The 24574-nt window shown below is 40.6% G+C and overlaps 1 protein-coding gene across 2 annotated transcripts in view; it reads left to right on the forward strand.

The window, feature by feature from the left end:
- LOC139452244 (alpha-2-macroglobulin-like protein 1) overlaps positions 1–24574 on the forward strand; it is an 80611-nt gene that overhangs the window by 12031 nt on the left and 44006 nt on the right. For both annotated transcript variants that reach the window (XM_071233679.1, XM_071233762.1), the window contains exons 2-3: positions 11733–11893; positions 12532–12708. In XM_071233679.1, the coding sequence (XP_071089780.1) occupies positions 11733–11893; positions 12532–12708 (338 nt within the window). The remainder of the gene's footprint in view (positions 1–11732; positions 11894–12531; positions 12709–24574) is intronic.

A 24574-nucleotide genomic window follows, 5' to 3' on the forward strand; every position in this document is an offset into this window, starting at 1 on the left:
TCTTATTATTTTAAACTGCTTACAAATACTTCTTATTTATCTATCTTGCAAAAAGCATGTCAAATTTGAAGTCTAAATTGATTTTCTGCAAAGACACGGAATATTTTTTGAAGCATGCTAATCGTCGTATAGAAAATATAAATAAAATATATATGAAACATATATAAAACGTCAGCGCCAGAGAATACCCAGACTCGATTATCCGACGACACAGATTGGGGCAAAATAGTTATGGGAATTAGCGATGAAAAAAGTGATATGAATGGATCACTGAAAAGCAATTGGTGATATTCGATGATCGATCCGAAAGGCTTCATCCCTTAACTTCGGATCAGGTGTGGATAACGTGTATGTCATCCGACGGCGCGTGGACAATTGCTCATACTATCAACCGCTGATCTGGCTGGGCCAGGTTTGATTTGAATAATGCTATATTTATCATAAAATAATATTTACACACTGTCCTCATCAGTTTAAGAGCTGGCAGCAGTTGACAAAAAACTAATGAAACTTTAATCTGCCCTCGGAAACAATTATTAATAAATGTGGTTAATTCAAACACAAACTCGTTTACAGTATTCATGCCCACTTTGGGTAAAGGGATTGTCCATAATACATTCAGAAAATTACTGCTCAGTCAACTCAAGTCAACCTGAAAGGTTCTTTCCGAATTGCATCGTTAAGCTTGAAATAACCTTTTCACACTGACATTAACTTCACGTTCTTAAATATATATCCTTGTTGCAACAATCGAAGCGCTTTGACAGATTTATGGAATACAACTCTCAACACACACATCGTTACGGGAGCATCTTGCCTGTATTTGAAAGCGTTCAGTTGGTAAATACATAAAATGGATTTTCTTGCCACAATGTGCCTTAGCAACTTCAGTTAAATTGATTGACTACCAGATACAATGAGATCCAGTTATTCTTGCGGGCATCTTATACGCTTTTATTTTATCTTTTAAACAAAGCATGTAGCTACCTTATGTTAGCAAACCGCAGCCTGATAGATTTCTATTACATACCGATGTCGGTCTATTATGTATTCATATCCGTCTATTTCATACTGATGTCGGTCTATTATATATTTATATCGGTCTATTACATATTTATGTCGGTCAGCGGCCTCCGCGAGTCGCGTTATCTACAATCACAAATATCCGGCCATGAGGGCGTGTGTCGACAATACGACAATTCCCCCCTTCCCTTCGATGTCTCTCACAAGGTAAACAAACACACGTGGCTGACCGTCACTACCACATCACGTGTTTAACTACACCCCCCCCCTCCCCTACTCACACCCTGAACTTCTGAATCAATTCTTTTATAAGTTATTTTGGATAAAAAGATGTACGTACCGACTTTGACTTTAACAACGAGACGCTGAACTGATCTTGGAAAACTAGTTCTTGTATTGTCATTATTTGTAAGACAGGCAGTGGTATACAGTCGTATAAATATGGTATTTTGGTATTTACAATATTGACAACACATTATGAAATTGGATCAATTATTTTCGATTGAACGTGAGGTCGAGGGTTCGAATCCCGGTTCGCCCTTATTGTGGTTCTAGGTTTGTCAGCACCATACCCTTCCTCGTGGGTTTTGCCGGTAAACGTCTAAGACCAGCTTTACTTCGGAATTTTCGCCAACACCAGCCGCAATACTGCCATTAATGGTGTTAAATCAAGTTGGTCAAGATGTTTAGGATGAGGGTTCACTGAAATAATGACTTAGGCATTTGAAGATGTAACTCTAACATGTATATATCCAAGATAAGAATGTTTCGTTTACATTTTCTCCTATCACGAACACAAATTATATAACATTTTTTCCTTAACACAACCTCGTTCATTGGCTCGCATGATGTTCAGATCGCTATTTGATGTCTTTACATGTTGGTACCAAGTAGTCGACAGCGACATCGCCTTCCCAGTCAAAAGCCATGCTCGATTATCTCTATATATATGTACAAATATCTCCTTGTTACTACAATAAACACCCTGGACCCAATTACGAAGCTTTTTGCGGTTATGACACTGTTTTGACACTGTATTGACACTGTATTGGCTAGGTTTTGCATTGCGTCATCAATGTCGAGACTGGCTATTGACATGTTCTGTGCTGAAGAATTTATTCACATCCAACAGATATGTCGGGATTTCCAGGTAACTTCACACGAAGACTGCCATATTTCTGTATAATTTGTTTTCTATAAAAAAAAATATGTAAACTAGAAACCCTGGGCAAAACAAATCTTGTTTAATCGTGCGCCTTTAAGGCTAATGCAACTGAATATAGCCTAGATAGAGTAAAGTGTGTCGCTGTCCTGAGAAAGTTGTAAGTGTCTCAAGACGCTTGTGAACTGTTATTTCTGTACCAAGAGGTCTAGATGCTTCCCCACGATAGAGCGATGCCACTCTAGCTTCCTGAGCGTATTGCGCGACAGCTTTCCGCCTGTTTCCGTGTCAGCCCGTAACTCGTGCTCAAGGGCTAGCTTTCCCCTTGAAATCAGACAGTAGCTTGAAATGATCCTAATTTTAGTCTTTGATATCGTTCTGAAATAGTGGTAAGACTGCGAAAAAAACTAATACAGTATATAATGGAGTCTCGGTATTATATCATACTTCAAATGATATCAGTCTGTAGTCTGTAATATAACATTTTGTGTATGGGTACCCGTAAGCTCCATAGAAAAAAACTTTGCTCTCATCACCTTCGTGCCTGGTAATTGATAGTTACCGAGGAGAACCATACGGTCCTGATAAAATGTCAACTTGAGGTTATTTCAAAATTGACAAGGCCACCAGTCCTTTTTCAGTTCTTTCCCGACCGAAACATAAATAAATTGATATCTATCTCGTAACATGTTTTAATTGAACCAGTTGAAGTAGAGGAACAGTACATGCACTGTTCCTGGCTCCATGGTTAACGCTAGTAAAGCAGATCCACTGTTCCTGGCTCCATGGTTAACGCTAGTAAAGCAGATCCACTGTTAGCGCTAGTAAAGCAGATCCACTGTTCCCCTCTCCACTGTTAGCGCTAGTAAAGCAGATCCACTGTTCTCCTCTCACCGGGTAGCGCTGTTCCTGGCTCTATGGGTAGCGCTAGTAAAGCAGATCCACTGTTCCCCTCTCCACGGATAGCGAGAGTAAAGCAGATCCACTGTTCCCATCTCCACGGGTAGCGCTAGTAAAGCAGATCCAGTGTTCCTGGCTCTATGGGCAGCGCTAGTAAAGCAGAACTACTGTTCCCCTCTCCACGGGTAGTGAGAGTAAAGCAGATCCACTGTTCCTGGCTCCATGGGCAGCGCTAGTAAAGCAGATCCACTGTTCCTGGCTCCATGGGCAGCGCTAGTAAAGCAGATCCACTGTTCCTGGCTCTATGGGTAGCTCTAGTAAAGCAGAACTACTGTTCCCCTCTCCACGGGTAGCGCTAGTAAAGCAGATCCACTGTTCCTGGCTCTATGGGCAGCTCTAGTAAAGCAGAACTACTGTTCCCCTCTCCACGGGTAGCGCTAGTAAAGCAGATCCACTGTTCCTGGCTCTATGGGCATCTCTAGTAAAGCAGAACTACTGTTCCCCTCTCCACGGGTAGCGCTAGTAAAGCAGATCCACTGTTCCCCTCTCCACGGGTAGCGCTAGTAAAGCAGAACTACTGTTCCCCTCTCCACGGGTAGCGCTAGTAAAGCAGAACTACTGTTCCCCTCTCCACGGGTAGCGCTAGTAAAGCAGATCCACTGTTCCTGGCTCTATGGGTAGCGCTAGTAAAGCATATCCACTGTTCCTGGCTCCATGGGCAGCGCTAGTAAAGCAGATCCACTGTTCCTGGCTCTATGGTTAATGCTGGAAAAGCAGAACCACTGTTCCTGGCTCTATGGGTAGCGCTAGTAAAGCAGATCCACTGTTCCTGGCTCCATGGGTAACGTTAGAGAAACAGATCCACTGTTCCTGTGGCTCTATGGGTAACGCTAGAAAAACAGATCCACTGTTCCTGTCTCTATGGGTAGAGCTAGTAAAGCAGATCCACTGTTCCTGGCTCCATGGGTAACGTTAGAGAAACAGATCCACTGTTCCTGTGGCTCTATGGGTAACGCTAGAGAAACAGATCCACTGTTTCTGGCTCTGTGGGTAGCGCTAGTAAAGCAGATCAACTGTTCCTGGCTCTATGAGTAACGCTGGAGAAACAGATCCACTGTTCCTGGCTCTATGGGTAACGCTAGAGAAACAGATCCACTGTACCTGGCTCTATGGGTAACGCTAGAGAAACAGATCCACTGTTCCTGTGGCTCTATGGGTAACGCTAGAGAAACAGATCTACTGTTCCTGGCTCTATGGGTAACGTTAGAGAAATAGATCCACTGTTCCTGTCCGTAGAGGTCAGAACCATGTTGCTGCACGCCTGCTTTAACTAATGTGTACATTAAACCATAATGGTTAATCAAATTCTTAATGTTTCATATTAAATGTCTCATGTTTAATATGTTCATCAATGACTTGGCTCAAGAAATTTGGGGCTTTAATAAATACAAAGAAATTAAACAGATCCATTTATTAGCATGCAAACAAGTTTTAGGCGTCAAGTCTTCCACACCCGATCATTTCGTAAGAGGCGGGTGTGGTCGATATTTCTTCAGCATATAAGCGTTGTATTACTTACTGGTATAAGGTTATATCTTTTCATAATAGTCGTTACCCAAGAAAGAGCTATAATATGTTGTATAAAGAAGCTGTAAATGGCAAGATTAATTGGGTATCCAAGGTTAAAAATGCTTTATATAAATTTGGTTTCGGCTATTTTTGGGAAAACCAATCAGTTTCTTATCCAAAACCATTTCTTTTTTAATTTGTATCACGATTAAAATATATGCATGAACAAGAATGGCATTCAGATATTGCTAGTAGTCCGAAAATGCATACATATTCTTTATTTAAATTAAATGCTTGTGTTGAACCGTATCTTCTAAATATCAATATTGATAAATTTCGTACTCCGCTTTCCCACATCGTTCTAGTTCTCATATTGAAATGGGGAGATAACATAATGTCCCAAGAAACCAAAGACTTTTAACGACTGTAACAGTGGTCTTATCCATTTTCTGTTAATTTGTAAAACATATAACAAGATTAGAAACAAATATATTTCGGAAAAAAATTATGTCCATACTACATAACATAAATCTAACATAGTGTTGTCATCATGCCAAGCTGAAACCACGGAAAACCTCTCATTATATATATATTAGATGCCATGAATATCAGAAGCTCGTTAATGTGTATTGTGGACTTGACTATCTAAATGTACAATGGGCCGATGGCCTAAAGTGCGAAATGAATAAAGAAATATCAATGTTTCATAGTGAGGTGGGGCATTTCAATTGTTTTTGTAATTAAACTTCTATTAACTAATGATGCTTAAGTGGAATATTTCCATTTACATATAATTATTAGGGTGTTCGCTCTTAAGTTTTCCCTCAATTCCTTTCAAGCAAACACGCTCTTTCGTTTTCTGCCATCTGGTCCGTGGCATCAGTAGTACAGAGATCTTATAAATCTAGAAGGCGCGTTTCAGTTCCATTCAGAAAGACCATTTGTTACTGCTGTTCTATGTTATAAATACAGACATCCTTCTGTAATAATTACAAACAATATTACGTAAACGGCTCGCCAATCAAGGGATAGGGTCATTAATACAGCCGAGTTTATGGTACATTCGATAATGGAGGTTTAGTTCCAGGTTAAGGCACCATGAACGCTGGATACAGCCTGGTCCAGGGGATTAAGTCAACCATCAGCATTCCTCACTCTCGTTAGATTCAGGGCGGCGGGGTAGCCTAGTGGTTAAATCGTTTGTTCACCGCAAGCATACGCATCAGTTGCCAGCAACGGAGATGTAGTGTGTTGTCGGAATTTACGCAACAGCACCTCTTTGGTTTGACCGGCATGTTTGACGATGTTACAGTTGCAGTCTTCGTGTGAGTCTTATAGTTTAACGTACAGACACTGTCAGAATGAACACAACACAGTGACGTATCTACAGAATAGCGATATTAGATAGAAAACAGTGCAGGTTGACGTTCAAGACTGATGGCCTTAGGGGATAGGGAGCTTGTTGAACCGGTAAATGACGTCAACTATTCGAAGGATATAATACATAGCTGTAACCGAGATCTTCATAGGGGACATTGTCATGCGTGACGTGTACCATGCAGTATGATGCATGTCAAACATACCTAATACTAAACAAACAATTACCCAAGCACAACTTAGCCGTTTCCTTGGCGAAAACATTTATAACTCTAAACAAACAATAACCCAAGCACAGCTTAACCGTTTCCTTGGCGAAAACATTTATAACTCTAAACAAACAATTACCCAAGCACAGCTTAACCGTTTCCTTGGCGAAAACATTTATGACTCTAAACAAACAATTACCCAAGCACAGCTTAACCGTTTCCTTGGCGAAAACATATATAACTCTAGACAAACAGTTACCTAAGCACATCATAACCCTACATTGGTGAAGACAAAGCTATGCCAGGCGTTTCTAGTGGACATTATGTCTTCTTTTATAACATTCGACTCTGCTTTATGCAGAGATTTCTGTTGGATATGGAAAGGGTTTTGTCGCTTGTTTTGGAAGTATGAAAAACCGAAGCCGCTGAAGTTCTGTAGTGGATGGCTGACTCTTGTACAAGTCTTGACATTTGATCAGCGAATGTCAATTCTCCGTATCAGGATTCCGGTCGTCGTTTATAAGGAAATGGATGGGGCATCACACTGGCAGTGTGTATATGGTAAACGATGAGACTGGGCAAATATGACAAGATCGTCAACTATGTAAGTACGCCGTCGACAACTCGAGCCTTTGTCATGCATAACCTGAATATAACCAGATCTCATGGAGTGTGACACTTAGGCTACAGGGTATATACACAAATGTGTATTTGTTCAATGCGTCACGTGGTGCGAGTGTTGATGAGTGTCTGAGTCTCATCTATTCTAAGAACATCATTTGGAGGATACATTAATAAGAAGTATACCGACTAATTGCCTGTGTAGCCGTAACTGTTCCTGGATGTCACAAGGCTGGGTAGTCTCTGGGATACAGACTGCTGAATTTTCAGATTACATTACTGATGGGTTATGAGATTGCTAACCAAATACTGTTATCACAGACGAATGCCCACTACTTGAGTGATGTCCCTTGTGTACCCAGTAGGGTTCTGTACTAGTCTTTAATATAAAAGTCAACTCCAGAGAAAAAACAGTCTCAGTTATATACCGAAACAGTTTCCGTTATGGAGAAATCAAGAGAATCTTTCAAGTCCGGAAGTTACTTCCGGAATCAACAAATTCGAAAAGGATTTCTTCGACTTAAACCATCCGATGGTTGATATGTCACTTCTCTATAATTTTGCATAATTACCTATAGTTGTGTCAGTTTTATTTGCACAGAATGACCGTTCAGAATAGCCAATGAATTCCTGGTTCAGAATCAAATAGCCTGACGTGATCATAATGGTTTTATTTGGCGCAAAAGGAAAAAGACCCGAGAAAGGCTCACTGAAAATATGGAATCCAACTTTTGGTGAAAGTGCGTGATCTGGCGGATATTGTCTCATAGTCCCCGACGGCACGGATCCTTTACTCATGCTATCAACCACCGGATTTCAGGGCTCAGTCTCGTTATCTTTTCAGACAGCCGTGTTACAGCTGTAGTAGTGCTTGGTACTCACTCACTCACTCACTCACTCACTCACCGAGTGTATCCAACGTCACCAGGTATTCAGTTACTTCTAACGGTGATACCTGGTGTTTGTAACACTGTCACCATGTCCTACCGACAACGTAAAACGCGTCTCTTGACAGATCTTCCATTAAATCCATATTTAGATGGTTAGGATGACATCCTGTATAACATCTCCGAGTTTTGCGATCACTCGCTTATCTTTTACTAAATTTCCTCTTCGCCTTCTTCTTTCCTCCTTCCTTTACTTCTTCTACCCTTGATATGACCTTGATATGAGCTTGTACTTGTACAGGAAGGCTGTAGCTGGGGACGAGGCCACCTACTGCGTCAACGCCATGTCAGTTTTGACGTTACAATGTTCAGGTCCTTGTTAGTTTATGCTTTGTATGTGCGGGGTATTTCATGAATCGGGGGTAGCCCTGTGGTAAAAGCGTTTGCTCATCACACCGAAAGCCCGGTTTGAATCCCACCATAGGTTTTATATGTTGAGTCCATTTCTGGTATGCCCCGCCGTGATATTGATGGAATATTACTGAAAGCGCGTAAAACCATACTCACTCACATGAATCAAAGATAGCTGACATATCGAGTAGGCAGGTGATACCTCTTCACAATCCTGCACACTAAACATCACATTCAATCAACACATATATATTTTTGTCTCTGCACAAAACGAAACCTGCAAAGTACAGTCGATATTTCAACCAAATAATTACGTTTTATAGCAATAGAGATATGTGTCTGCATTGGCTATGCGGAATGTACAATGACATTTCAACACCAAACATCCCTGTGATACCGCAGTTCATCACGCAGTGGTGTAACCTTGGACAAGATAGTGCTATGGTTACGACTCATGTACTTAAGTACGGGATAAAGTGTTTTTCACATGTCTAAATGGACATGCTCATTCTCCAACAAAAGTCTTTGTCTGGAAGGGTTTGTTAATTATTCATAGCTCTGTCTGTCTTATTCAATTTCGAGATGCTTGCTGCTCCAGTTCATGAGATATTCTTTAATAGCCGGACTGTTTTCACAGGAGCTTCATAGTAGCCTCGGGCAGACAGGTCAGTATATAATTACCTGGGGTCGTACAAAAAGTAGGATCAGTCGATGAACGAAACACAATCGCCCATTACGAATCTGACATAATAACGAAGTGAGAGCAAAGCTTTCAAGGTATTTATCAATTAGCATGATCGTTGGCGCTCATTTGCGTGCTTCGACTTCAGCACAGACAATAAGCGTCCATGCTGGGCTGACAGCGGAGGAGATGAGCACGTTATGTAATGCTGGAAGTACGTCTCTGCCCGAGTACATACCCCCCACTGTGTTGGAGATCATGTCCCTAGTTTGCAGGGATTATGGTACCTGTCCGGGCTGACTACACTGGTTTTGGTTGGAGCTGTAGACTTGCTGCGTTTGAATGTATTTCCAAATGATCTCATTCAGCACGGCTATCATGTCCGCCCATGTGATATTCAGGAGAGGGGTGTTTTTTTCCATTAGATTTTATAAAAAATAATCGTTCCAGAAAATATTGGAATGAACTAATTTGCCTCAGGTTTTCACAAAAATGTCATGTAAATATAAAACGCCAACGCCAGAGAATAACCAGTTTCGACTATCCTCCGAAACAGATTCCTATGAGTGTACAAGGCAAACTAGCGGTGGAAATATGCATGGAGCAGTGAAAATCTGATGATCCATGGCTTTGCGTAAAGCGTCTTGTAAAAGGGCGAGTGGGAATGTAATAAAATAGTTCGTATCATCCTTTCAGATATAAAGTCTTGAAGTAGTGACTAAAAAGTATTCTAAAAATTTCTCAGGACCGCCTGAAAGTGGGCTCCACACATTGTACCCATGTCGGGAATCGAACCCGGGTCTTTGGCGTGACGAGCGAACGCTTTAACCACTAGCCTACCCGACCGACCCTGACAAGTAGATTATATAACACAGGTGTCGAATACAGAAAGAAAATATCACTGTGACGTGTTGTGTCATGTGATATATTAGGTCTTTCAGTCTTTGGGTTTCTCTCAATGGCTTTCTTTAGGCGGGTACGACGTAATATAACCGAATATATTGTTAGAATCCAACAGACACATTCCTTCCTCATTTTTAAATGAGCCGTCAACTTTCACTGATATGCGTAGGGTGGGCATCAATGTCCCAGCGTCAGCAGTCACTTCGTCTCAAACAGGAATGAGTGAGTTTGGATGATGTATGTTACACTGAAATATCGAGACCTTATGATGCTTTGTGTATATCAATAAATATAATAGACCCGTGGAGATACGGGTTTGAATAGGTCTTCAGCAAACCACAGTTGGTCAGGAGAGCTGACATGGTTGGTGCATGTCACCGTATCCAAATTGCATGGATCAATGCTCATGATATCAATCCCTGGATCGTCTGGTCCAGACTCGATTATTTACAGACCACCGTCATATAGCTGTAATATTGTTGAATACGGCATTAAGCGACAAACAAATCAAACAAAACAATAAATATAATGACTGTAGCGTGTTTGAAATTCAGCAATGTTCTGTGTTCCTCTACTACATGTACTTTGGATTTGTCCTCCATTGATTCACGGCCTGCGCCATGCATTCCCACAGGATTGTCACACTTTTCTCATGACATTATAATCGTGTCAAGACCAACCATAGCACACCTAATAACATGAGGATATCACATGAAAATTAGCCGCTAAATGGTTGACATTTATCTGTCTTTGGTCTGAGTGTTCATGTATCGATCGTGGCAGTGTGTATACGGCGTAGTCATCACTCCTCACAACACATGGCCATCAGAAGAAGCTTTCGCGGCGTCAACCTTGCTTCTCTAAACTTCATCTTCGCGTTAAAACGTTTAACAATATTTACTCTTGTAGCTTGTGTTGATACAGGTTTCATCCTTCATGTCATGTTTTTTTAGCTGCCGCCAATTCTGTGTGGATTTAGCCCAAACATTTATGTTTAAGAGTGTTTTGTCTGACAATGCAAACTGTAATTTCTTTAGGTGTGAAACGCTTTGGGGTTAACTAATGTATCTACAAGAAACCACAAAGAAAACTGTTGTCTGAACTCTGGAATGGTTTCGAGAACAAAACAGTTCATAAAGAGTACAGAAAAGAATCTGTAAAAAAACATTTATGATCCAGTAAAACTAAAAGAGACATGGTTGAAGGTTACTTTGAACTGTTGGTGGTGTGCGTGAACACAGTTCTCCGATAATGCAACAAACATCCCCGATATGGCTGTTTGATGTACCAACCATCTGAAGGTGTGACTGACTGTATCTTCTTTACATGATTTGAACAGTATTGTAGCGTCGCAACTCCTCACAGAATATTAAATCCATAAGACTACTGGATTTCCTGTGTCTCAACATAAGGAGACTACAAACCCAATTGTTATCACACTTTGAATTTAATCTATTTTTGATAAAGCAACGCATAGCAAATAACTGATGGTCATGAGATTCAACATTGTCCAGTGGCATTGTCAGCTCTTATGCCCACCGTCTAGGTCATATGACATTCTCAGTATGAGAAATCATGTATTGTTACACATTCCAGAAATATGTCAGCAGTTAACTTTCGAGATATGTGTCATCGTATTGCGAGCCCATCACGACGCATTGCAATTCACAGTAGGATAATACAATGATATCCTGCAATTCCCATTCTGCAGCGTTTAATAAACCCCAACTCATGTATTTGATGTTCATGTCTCGTGATATTGTATTGTACAGTATAATTCATATTGTGAGTTAACGTGATGCTTTGTAGTGCAATTCTAATATTCAGACAAATGACGTTGGGTCGTAGCACGATAATCATTTATAAAAGAAAAAAAATATTTTTAGCAATGCAGAAAAAGACTGAAGTCAACTATCTGCTACCTATAAAGCATTCCTGTTCATCCCATTATTTAGTGCAAGTAGTGATTAACCCTTTCGTTCCCCCAGGGGCTACATCCTGACGTTACCACGTACACTTAGGGCTGGGGGAGAGGAGACGTTTTGTGTGACGTTGCACGACGTTGATGACCCCGCCTTTGCCTTCACGCTGCGCCTGACACACAAGGAAACACAAGAAGAACATGACTTTGAATATGAGATCTCAGAATGTGAGTACATTTTCTTGTTGGAATGGCTTCAGCATTGTTGGGGCGGTGTTTACAAAGATGACATTTTCCCAGGGCGATTACTGAGAGAATCCAACGATCAATATTGTGTCATAATGCAATCATGCAGTAAAATATCACAATGTCAGTAGTTGAGTTGGAATGTAATCATTAGTGAGCTCATTTGGAATTCTATCGTGTTTGCTTCCACCTTTTTATGAATCTCTTTGGGTAATTTTTCTTTTTTCATTGAATTCGTATAGAAATATTCTCTGTTATTATTCTTTAAATTCAAATCATTTTCGGGAGCCTTTGGTGAGAAGCTATAGTTCCACAACAAATATTTTTATTTACGACGTGACACGCCAATCCTTTTAAGTAAATCATCAATGGTTTGACATGTTGCCATGTAATGCACATGACTGAGTGATTGTGCATATTATTCAGGACATGCTCTTTGCGTCGAGGCCTGGGTTCGATTTCCCAACTGGGTACAATGTGTGAAGCCTATTTCTCGTGTCCTCGCCACGGTGTTGCTGAAATATTGCTAAAAGCGGCGTTACACCATACTCACTCACTCATAGGAGGTAAGTTTCCTTTGCCAGTTTTGATTGACCATATCGTCACAATCTCTTTTCCAGCTTATAGTCAGTGTCTGAAGTTCAATGTTCCTACCCAGACGGGTGAATACGACGTTGTTCTCCGTAACGACACATCCACCATTGAGGCGACAGGAACGACAGAGGTTGAGGTGAAGACAGAGAATATCATCACCCTGGTTCAGACGGATAAACCTATCTACAAACCTGGCCAGAGAGGTAAGAGAAAACCCACATACTACTCAGCGACATTTAAGGGATTCATAATCATCGAGTAGAGCCATCTGTTTAAGCGATAAACATGTATTCTATCAATACTCATCTTCCCGAGGTAAGGGAGTTAACTATAAAAGTCCAGTTTCCATCCTTGCCGAACTAGGTTGGAATTTTGAAGATATTTTGGCTGGACTAGCGAGTCGATGCATTGTCCAATCAAAATCAACATCCGGTTCGTAAACTGCTGTGCCGAGTTGCGAAACATATGCACCATAAACTTAGTGTCAACAGATATTTTCCAAATCTTTTCATGTTTTTAATGAAGGTCCTCATGCGATTTGATGCACTTCGCGAAGTAAGAACCGTTTTGTTACAATAATGATCTTGATTATCGATCAGATCACCTTCACTGCCATTTGTTTGAAGCAAATGCAAGTGAGGTGAGTGGTGGAATCTGATTGGTCAATAGGAGGGACATAGAAGGGACATAACTCGTAATAGCCACAGCTGGCGCTACGATCGAACCCAGAAATTCAAGCCTAGCTCGACAAGGATGAAAACTGGACTTTTGCAGTCAGTTAACTTCCTTGCCTCGGGAAGATGAGTTTAACTGAGAGAAGTCAACTTCAACTCTCAACACAGCTGCAACACAGATCCAGCGTCATGGTCATTGGGTGAGCACTAAGTCTTGCTCGTTGTTTGATTATTAAAGTCCGTGAGTAGATTATATTTAACGCAGTCATTTTAGAGCATTATATAGTTGTATGAAGTCATCTTTGCAATGGAGGAAAGGGACCAGGCACACCAGTGGTTGATAACGCTAGCAACGAACCACGCCGTGGCGCTGACAACAACACCATCAGCCATTCAAACGTTGCACACATCAGATTCTCAGTTTATCCGAACTTGGTCTAATGGTAGAGCGTCAGCCCGAAGAGCAGAAGGTTCGGGGTTCGACCCCGGCCGCGTCATACCAAAAGACGTTAAAAGATGACACTTGTTGTTACCCTGTTTGGCGCTCGGCATTAAGGACAGGCCGTCTCGGAGTCAGCATACTGTGTTTGAGTGGGGTATTCATGTTAAAATGCGGCATGGTATTTCAGTGGGCTAAAATCAGCAAAAGTCCGGACTAGTAGAAGCAGAGACACACGTTAAGCCCCATTTCAACTCAACTAACCAACTAAGTTGAGCCGACTCTCAAACATGGACTACTTAAAGGGTTTCAACAGGGTCATTAAGCAAGACGTAGTGATAACAATCGTTGACACTTTTTTTGTGCTTCACGTTCGAAACTCCAAAATTGTAACTCTACTAGAGTCATTACTGAAACGCTTCTGGTCGGTTCCGGGTCAAACAATAGCCCTTAAAAGAAAAAACCCCATCGACTATGGCAGGCGTGTATAACAACGCAATGAAACCACGATAGTCCACACTAAGCAATATTCCAGCTACTAGTATATGATGGCGACATCTAAATATCGAGTCCGAATCAGATAAACTAGTGACTGATATTATGAACAACGATCCACAGCGTCATGGAGCCTGATCCCCAGTTCAGATATACGTACCTCAGCAACAGCAACTCGTAATCCTTGAGGGAGACTGCTAATGTAAGGAATCTTTGTAATATTTACCTGTCATGGAAATACCTTTATCAGTTTCCTACAAGAATTCATTTACAAGAGTAACACAAATGCTTCACACCCGCCCTTAAAAAAGACATCGATAGTAATTGAAACTTGGATAACTACAGGGGAAAATACAACTACATGAATTGATAATGAAGTATTTTTTTACAATTATTTTCCATCTCACTAGGCGCCTTGCCGTCTAAACTGCCTAATAGGGATTACTGATAGCTTTAAAAAGGGAGGAAAATCGTTCATCAATAGTTAAAATTAAAATCTGTAACCATTATTAGCAGAGGGAGCAAGGCGTTCACTTGGTCTGTAATTAGTCACATTTTACAACATATCCTTTTGGTTAGACGCTGACCTTTATACGTGGCCTACCTCTGGGAAATAGCAATAGATTTGGCAGACATGCTGACATTCAAACATTAATATGGAAAGCTGAAGACGAAGTGTTATGTGAATTTAGCATTTGATAGACATATTCTGTAGCTCCGTGAGCCCATAGAGATTCTGAGACAGCATATGTCACTAGCATCCTGTGCCCAAGGGGAGTCGGGGACAGCATAGATCATCAGCGCCATTGGCTCAAGGGGTTCAGAGACAGCATAGATCACCAGCGCCCTATGGCCAAGGGGATTTAAGGGCAGCGTGAACCACATTCATTTCATGCCTGTCTCCCCGCGAGGATTCTTGGGAAACATAGGGAGCCAGCACCTTTTTCCTGTCTTTTTCTCGTTTGAATTTTCGTGCAGAGTTCGCCCCAAAACCCCTTGGGGATTCAGGGACAGCAACGATCCGTTGTACGTCGTGGGGATTCCGGGACAACAACGATCCCTTGTACGTCGTTGGGATACAGCGACGACCCCTTGTACCTCGTGGGGATTCAGGGACAAGAACGATCCCTTGTACGTCGTGGGGATTCAGGGACAACAACGATCTCTTGTACGTCGTGGGGATACAGCGACGACCCCTTGTACGTCGTGGGGATTCCGGGACAACAACGATCCCTTGTACGTCGTAGGGATTCAGGGACATCAACGATCTCTTGTACGTCGTGGGGATTCAGGGACAGCAACGATCCTTTGTACGTCGTGGGGATTCCGGGACAACAACGATCCCTTGTACGTCGTGGGGATTCAGGGACAACAACGATCTCTTGTACGTCGTGGGGATACAGCGACGACCCCTTGTACGTCGTGGGGATTCCGGGACAACAACGATCCCTTGTACGTCGTAGGGATTCAGGGACATCAACGATCTCTTGTACGTCGTGGGGATTCCGGGACAGCAACGATCCTTTGTACGTCGTAGGGATTCCGGGACAACAACGATCCCTTGTACGTCGTGGGGATTCCGGAACACCAGCCACCAGCGCCCTGTGTTGTCTTCCCGTGGAGATTCAAGGGCAGTACAGATCCCCAGTACCTCGTGGAGATTCAAGGACAGCAAAGTAAACAGACAGCACCCATTCTTATTGTGAGAACCGACTACAATGTTGATTGGGCGGTCACAATTTCGGAGTTGGCAAATATAACATCGTACCCACTCGGCACGGATCGTTGATCATGTTATAAGCCACTATGTTCGCTAATCCTCAAGCTGTCGTGATTTAGCTGGAATATTGCACACTGATCAACATTTCGTCACCGCTTGGCGACCCATGATTGGTGTGATAGTCCTAGAGGTTTCTATGGATAAAGAGGTTCCATGTTGTGACACATGTTCGACCAGGGATCATAAGCCAATGGTCTTCACGTTTAACTTCGTATGACATTGACTGGACACTTCTCGTCACTGCTGGTGACAGGAATGGCAGCCATTACTTGACGCTATTGATCCGGCTTCAAATTGCCCTCTGTCAGTGAAATGGCGTGACCGTGTGAGTAATGACTTCCTATTGAGAGAACTTTGGGTTAGTGATGACACTGTTTAAATGAGGGAGAAACACTAAACCCGAACGTACATTGACTCCTAGATAGAAAGACGTTGACCTTGATCTTAGTACCAGAAAGAAACTGTATTGCTTCCGCTATTGTGAAGACGGGACTACTGCAACATATGGTGTATATTGCATTCCTCGTGTTGCCCTTCCAGCTATCATGAACACAACCAACCTTCAGCATGAAGCAATAAACATGTCAAAGAAAACGATTCCTATACTGACATCACCAAAAATTATATATAAAAGGATATTTTTCTTTGAAACTTACTTCTGTACGGTATTTCTTCATGTGGCGAAAACAATTGCAAAATTTGTCCAATTTAGATAACGGCATGATCCTGAATTCAGTTCTAATTGTACAGCTGAAACATACTGTTCAGGGTCGTTGGAAGTCAAGTCATACTAAAAACGCCATCTTTGGCATTGACTGTACCTTTTATTCGACTGATGTATTTGGGAGAGATACAACAGAAATTATCGACACGAATCATCCATCATTAATCAGGTATCAAGAGAAATATTTTCAATTGTGTCTAACAACATTTGAATTCTGGAAATCATTCAATCATTTGCATGAACATATACCATCCATCTGATATCCTAAAATGCAGTCCACCCTATAGGATGAGAAAACCATTGAACTCGACTGTCGTGTACAGCAATGACATTGCTGTACACGACAGTTCGAGTTCAATGACATTGCTGTACACGACAGTTCGAGTTCAATGACATTGCTGTACACGACAGTTCGAGTTCAATGACATTGCTGTACACGACAGTCGAGTTCAATGACATTGCTGTACACGACAGTCGAGTTCAATGACATTGCTGTACACGACAGTCGAGTTCAATGACATTGCTGTACACGACAGTTCGAGTTCAATGACATTGCTGTACACGACAGTCGAGTTCAATGACATTGCTGTACACGACAGTTCGAGTTCAATGACATTGCTGTACACGACAGTCGAGTTCAATGACATTGCTGTACACGACAGTCGAGTTCAATGACATTGCTGTACACGACAGTCGAGTTCAATGACATTGCTGTACACGACAGTCGAGTTCAATGACATTGCTGTACACGACAGTCGAGTTCAATGACATTGCTGTACACGACAGTCGAGTTCAATGACATTGCTGTACACGACAGTTCGAGTTCAATGACATTGCTGTACACGACAGTCGAGTTCAATGACATTGCTGTACACGACAGTCGAGTTCAATGACATTGCTGTACACGACAGTCGAGTTCAATGACATTGCTGTACACGACAGTTCGAGTTCAATGACATTGCTGTACACGACAGTTCGAGTTCAATGACATTGCTGTACACGACAGTTCGAGTTCAATGACATTGCTGTACACGACAGTTCGAGTTCAATGGTTTTCTCATCCTATAGGGTCGACTGCATGTGGATGTAATGGCAAAATATAAAACGGTGGCAGTCTTTCTCACCGACCACCCGCCAACGTCGATGTATTGAGTCTTTTTCACGCATGTTTACATGTTTACGCCGACGTGGTCACAAGAAAGGACAAAGGCCAAACAATACAAATGATTTGGAAGGTTTATTGTCTCTCTTTCAACAATCACTGGGACATCACAAAGTACGAACAAGACTCTGCTCAAAGTCGTTGAGAGATCGACTCCAGCAACTTCTGCTGATGGATTGGTCTACAAACAGTTAGAATATCTTATCCACAGCATCTGCTAGGCTCTACAAGTCTTGCTATTGCTTTGAAACGATTGGTCAAACTGGAAACAAAATCAGCAATGAGACCGCATGTTCTTGAATTTGGAAACAAGGAATTTATTCTTCAAACGTGAGCAACATGTTCAGACAAAAAAAGAGTTCACTTAAATGTCGCCCAATATTTCAAATTTCAGAAACAGACCACAGTTTCATTTTCCATACCAACACCGTCTAATCCGAATTGTGTTCCAAGAGTTATGAATGTTACGCAGAACGCGGAAATAGCGTGAACAGTCTGCTATCAATAGGGGTCAACACAGACCAAAAGATAAGATGAACCTGTAGGATGTCTTTCGGAGTGGGTTGAGTCAGTGGGCGATGTCATGTTTAGAGTGCACAAACAGAAATTGGAATAAACCTATTCCGTCCCAGGCAGCTGTCATCTCGAGTCTGGCTGCCCTATATGAATAGTGTGTACTTGTCCCACTGACAGGGCCTCTAATAGCATAACCATTATAATGAATGAGCGGCATTTGAAGTAACGCCACATATAAGGCCAGTATGTTAACTGAGGAAGAAATCTACTAAAACCACACATTAGTACTATCGATTTTTGGCTTGACATTAAAACATGAAGATAGTCCTCTATTGTGCTGGATTCCAATGAGAGAAACATTGGCGTGTCTAGCAATATCCCCGTCTCAAACATTAACCACAAGCCGTACTTCAACCGACTAAGGACTTTCTCTATATTCACAGAAAGTAAGCGAGACGAGTGGACGTCATGCCATGTGAATTCTCGAAACTATACGAATTCGGTTGAATTATTACAATCGCAGAAAGAAACCATCTTCAACTCGGTCAAACTATTATATTTTTCCACCTTACACCTCACTACCCCACACGACAAACGTAAGGAACAACATTTTCTCCAATTTGAAAGAATTCTTTTGATTGTTTCAATTCGTTTTCTGGTACCACCCAAAGGTCTGTTAAATGGAAATTTAGTGTAATTCCTAATACTTCAAAATCTCGATTATGCCAGTCTAAATTTTAATCTTTGATTGCTATTTTGCAGACTTCCTGTCATTGATCTTATCCATATTGCCTTAGTTTTATCGATATTTATATGAAGTCCAGACATTTTGTAAAATTTGTATAACGTGTTTATGGCTTCGTCTTCGTACTTTAGGGCGGTCGGGTAGCCTAGTGGTTAAAGCGTTCGCTCGTCACGCCGAAGACCCGGGTTCGATTCTCGACATGGGTACAATGTGTGAAGCCCATTTCTGGTGTCCCCCGCCGTAGTATTGCTGGAATATTGCTAAAATCGGCGTAAAACCATACTCACTCACTCACTTCGTACTTTACTAGTTTATGTTCGGTTTCACTTTAGATAATCCTATGTATGTTGTCATTTGTTCTTATCATAATACCTGATATCTCAGCTACAAATACAAATACATATGATCAAAGAGGACCTCCAAGTCTCCAGTCCTTTTCGTTTTCAAAACAAGTTGACAGGTGTCGAAATAAGAATATTGACCCATTTTTGAATATTTGTGCCGAATCCAAATATTTCTAAAAACATTATGAAACGCTTTGAAACTGTATCGACTGTTTTTGACAAAGTCTATTAATGGTTATAAAACTGGCTTCGTTTGCCTGTTAGTTTCAAACAAATCATACAATAGCCTAATATTTTCACTCATACACCTACCAGCAATAAATCCGGTCTGATTATCTTAAATGAATACATTTAAACTGAATTCTATTTGTTATGCAAGCACTTATAATCTTTACAAAGCATTTAATAACGATATTGGTCTCCAGCTATTCAGCGGGCGTCTATTTTTCGGGATACACGTAATAACCCCTCTGTTCGTGGTTATCGTCGTAGAATTAGTATCTTTTATGTATCTCAATAACCATATTTTCAGGTCTTTTCAGAAAAATTAAAAAATCCACTTGATATCCATCTAGACCAGGAATCATATCATTTTTGTATAGATTATGAAACTTGTGCTGTTTCCTTCAATTCTAATTCCTTCTCCAATTCAACCGAAGTATCTTTACTTAATGTGGGCGGTAACGATATTTTGTAAAATACCCTTTGTCTTCGTCTATGTCGCCAGTGGCTGTATATACTTGCTTATGTATATAGTTGTTAATTATCTTGCGACCATCAGTAAATTCTTCAACATTTTCCTTAATGATACTGTCAATACGTTTAATAATGTAATTTCTATTTTCTAAGTGACAAATGTAATTTCTTGGTTTTTCACCTTCTTTATATGAGTTTATCCTATTTTTTCTTTGGATTCATATTGCCTCTCCTTTTAGATCTGCCATTTCGGCTTTGCTTTTTGAAAGGCCCGCTAGCCTTGCTTTACTTGTGTTTTTGAAGTTTTCTTTTATATTATCTTCTAACTCAATAATAGTATGTATCTTCTAACTGCTGAATTTTCCTACTATTCTCATTTTACAAGTATGTGGCCCATAAAATTGATTTTCCTCTTACGTTCATTAAAAAGCTTTATAGAAATAGCGTATGTTTAATAGTTAAAGCTAGGATGTGGTCATCTATTGTCATAAATTAGATCCGCATATTCTATTTTGGTTTCTTCTAACAGGTTAGTTACTAACTTAATATATTAATAGTTTCGTAATAATGAAGTGTTAAATTTCCAGAACGTTCGAAAATGATAATGTAATGGTCGAATGGTCTGATTTATATCCTGGTACGATTGATGCACTAAGTGTTGATTTGGAACTAGCAAGAAATGTAATCTGGGTTGCAGTCTCGGATTCTTTTCTACACCATGTAAATATATTTTTATAAGGGTTTAAATCTCACCAAACATCATAAAATAAACGTTTCACATTCATCTGACCTTTCTAGCTCGAGGGTTTTTAATATTTCTATAGTTTTCTAAGTCTACCGCAGAATGTAGTACGAGAGTCCAATCGCCACATATCACCAACGATTAATTTTCAATATCATCACTATCGTCAAACAATACGTCGTAAAAATGAGGTTTATCTGAAATGGACTATCGGTATCAGTATCAGTCATATCCCCTCACTGTAATGTGTCGGATGATACAGTTTCCATACTCACCTTTGTGTACTCTATGTATTTTAAATTCTACATTATAATTAAAGACAATTGCTGCACCTCTAGAATATGATTTGTAAGGAGCCACAATGTATTCTAAACCCCATTCATTTCTTATTTATGTTTTAATCGTCTTTAGAAATATGAATATCTTCCATATAAATTCATAACTTATTTACGTTTCCTTTTCTCTGCTTAGCCCGTACAGTTTGCAGACAAATTCTTGTTCTATCATCTCTTCCCATAAAAATGTTGTAAAAGTATCCTAGATTCTTGATTCATTACTTTAATGGGCAAAATGACTGTTATTAAAACACTATTATCAACAATAATTGATGTACCAACATCTCTCCCAAACGATCCTAAAGAATTTTGTAAAGAGATAAAAGATGTATTTTTAAATTTAATGGAATGTTAAGAAGGATATGATTAAAAGAACGAATCTAATACGGAAATATGAAGAGGGTGGACTTAGATGATAAATGAAGAACTTTTATTGACTCCTCAAAGACGAGACCGTTCCTATAACCTTTGCGGCTTTCCTTTAAAGGTTTTTCCTTTATTTTTTCTGGGTGCTGATATTGGGAAAAATATTGTTGACATCCTTTTTGGAAAGTCACACTGGATGCTTGGTCAAAATGCATTAAAGAACTATATCTTAAACGATAAAAACATAAATAGATTTCTTACGCAACCACTGTGGTTTAATCATCAATTCAAATACCCAGGTTTCATAATCAAACACTGGTATCAGAAGAGGACTTACCGAACTTAAATATAGGTATGATATTAAGGGTACTTTACTAGGTTACAATCAGTTGACCCTTAATGTTCCTAAATCACAGACAGGTACTAATCACATGACTATTGTTCTTAACACTCTATCACTAAACACACTGAATGTGCCTGCTGTGACCTGCTTAAATCGGGTAAAGGTTCCGATTGTTCTATGATAATCTTATCACTTCAGTAGTTTCACCAGCAGTGTGCGAGAAATGAGAAACAGAACTAAACAATGACATAGTTTGGAGACAAACGTTTTTGCAATGTAGAGAAAGTACACATGATACCAAATTACTAAATCTTCAATTCAAATTCTAACACAAAATTATTTACGCTTAAAGAGAATTGTTAAAAATGAAACTCGACAACAATACCTGCTCATTCTGTGGAATAGCAAACGAAAATATATACCATGTTTATCTGGATTGCACAATTATCAAAAAGACACGTTCATGTTCTGAGTATAAAAGGGTTAAGGCCTTGTTTCTCCAAATATATTAAAGTTTTGGAAGATTATGTCGACGAATGTATTGCCAGGAGAAACAATATAATGCATCGCTATAACGCGATAATACATTATGGGGAATTTTTATGGATATATTAGATCCCCGTACATAACCCATGAAGACCCGGGGTAGAATAGGTCTTCAGCAACCCATGCTTGTCGTAAAAAGCGACTATGCTTGTTGTAAGAGGCGACTAACGGGATCGGGTGGCCAGGCTCGCTGAGGAAACAGAGCGACACGCCCTGAAAGAAAGGTGGTATAACAAATTAATTAACAATGTTAATATCGGGTGTGACCACCATTTGCGTTAATACAGGTCAGGCAGTGGCGGGGCATTGAAGACACAAGGTGATTGAAAACAGCCTGGGGGATGTGTTTTTTTCAAATTTCAACCAAAGATTGTCCCAACTGAGCTGGCGTTACCGGATGGTTCTGGTCCTATAGTAGGCGTCGGTCCATCTCATCCCAGACATGTTCTGTGGGGAAGAGGTCCGGAGAAACAGCCGGGCATTATGCATTTGTACAAGTGGAACCACATGACGTTAAACAATGTCGTTTCGGGAGCGTTCGCCATTCAAAGTGCCAATAACAGTGATGAGTTGCGTTCTCCCATGAGTTGTGGTTCCACCTCATACCATTACACTTCCACCCGAACTGACCATGCGTCCCTAAAACGTTCTCCTGGACACTTGTTGGCCCTTGCACGACCATAAAAACTGTCCAGGGCTCATCTGTGAACAGTATACCGTCCCCGTCTTGCCTTCTGAACCCCTGATGCTGTCTGCTTTAAGCTAAATTGGGCGTATTGCTGGGCGCCAGGGCCGGATGTTGAGTTCCCTAAATGGTTCTGCCACTGCTTGGTCTCAACGCGGGATTACCCGAGCTGTTAATGTGCCAGTTTGGTATCGATTCCGTAGAAGCACCAACCGAATATGGTTGTCTTGTGGACGACCATGAGTGTTGCCTGGCTATATTTATTGAAATTTGTATGAAGCCCATTTACTTTTTCCCGATAGTATAGTTCCAATAACGGTCAAATAGTCAATTTCCTTCCACTGATTTAGCAACCTGAAACAGAAACAATAGATCCCAGTGAAGAACACCTTCATTTGTTTCACATTTAGATCTGTGCATAAAATATCGGTCACAACAAAGTATCGAAAAGACAAGAGGGATGACTTCAACTTTCCAGAAGTCCACTTTCCTTAATGTAGGGCAATATTCCAGCAGACCCAGCATTTGGTGTCTACAGTTCTCAACGTTTGAGGTACAATCTAGCATGCTCTTTCGAAGATTTCAAAGCGCCATACGACTCGGGGTTGCATTATTCATGGCGTATATAAAGCGTTCAAAATGATTATGGTACACATGCTGCCGACATACTGAAATTCCCAAACTGATGTTATATAAGATTAACAATTTTGAGTTTTCATCCCGTTGTGTTCCCGTGTTTGTACTGGTGAGCACATGTCTTACCTTTGCATGTGTTTGTGACAGGGCAGGATATGCTCAAAAGACTCTGCTTTTTGCAGAGATTTCTTACGATTATCAGTGGGTTTTGTCGCTTTTATTCATTGACATACTATATTCTCTGCTGCTGTGTGGTACGACGTTTGTAGCCTGTTAATAGAGGTGATATGGCTGGGATATTGCTTGACGCGACACGAACCCAACAAACTCTCTACCTCTTCTGCTGTTTACAGTAATGCTTTGTTGTTGTGAGCTCCTCGGTTGCCAATCATTTATAACCATCCGTGTGCATTCTTGCACTGGGGCGACGTCTCTGATAATTACTGGTGTCTGAGCTGAGGATGATGCATTCACAACGTGCAACAACACCCTCACAAATATGATTAAACGAATATCCAAATACGGAATTTTATAACAATTGGCATTATTGCTTTGTCAAATGTCTTTGAGATAAAGTCATTCGGTCTTGTTTATGGAGATAAATCGATTTCTTACATTTTTTATGCCACAAAAGTTAAGAATATTTGAGTCATCACCACTGCTCTTGCCGTGAGGCAGAGCCGGCATATTGCTATGGTTAATACTATTGGCGGGAACAGCATGTTGTCCTATTTCGGTTAAGTGTATATTCTGATATTGGCGTTAATGTGTCTGGGGGTACATTAAGTCTATGTTTAAGGTTATCAATATATGGATCGCACGACGTCTGTCCTATTCTAGT

This window comes from Haliotis cracherodii, unplaced genomic scaffold (genome assembly GCF_022045235.1).
Source record: "Haliotis cracherodii isolate W230 unplaced genomic scaffold, xgHalCrac1.p SCAF_1, whole genome shotgun sequence".
Taxonomy (NCBI): domain Eukaryota; kingdom Metazoa; phylum Mollusca; class Gastropoda; order Lepetellida; family Haliotidae; genus Haliotis; species Haliotis cracherodii.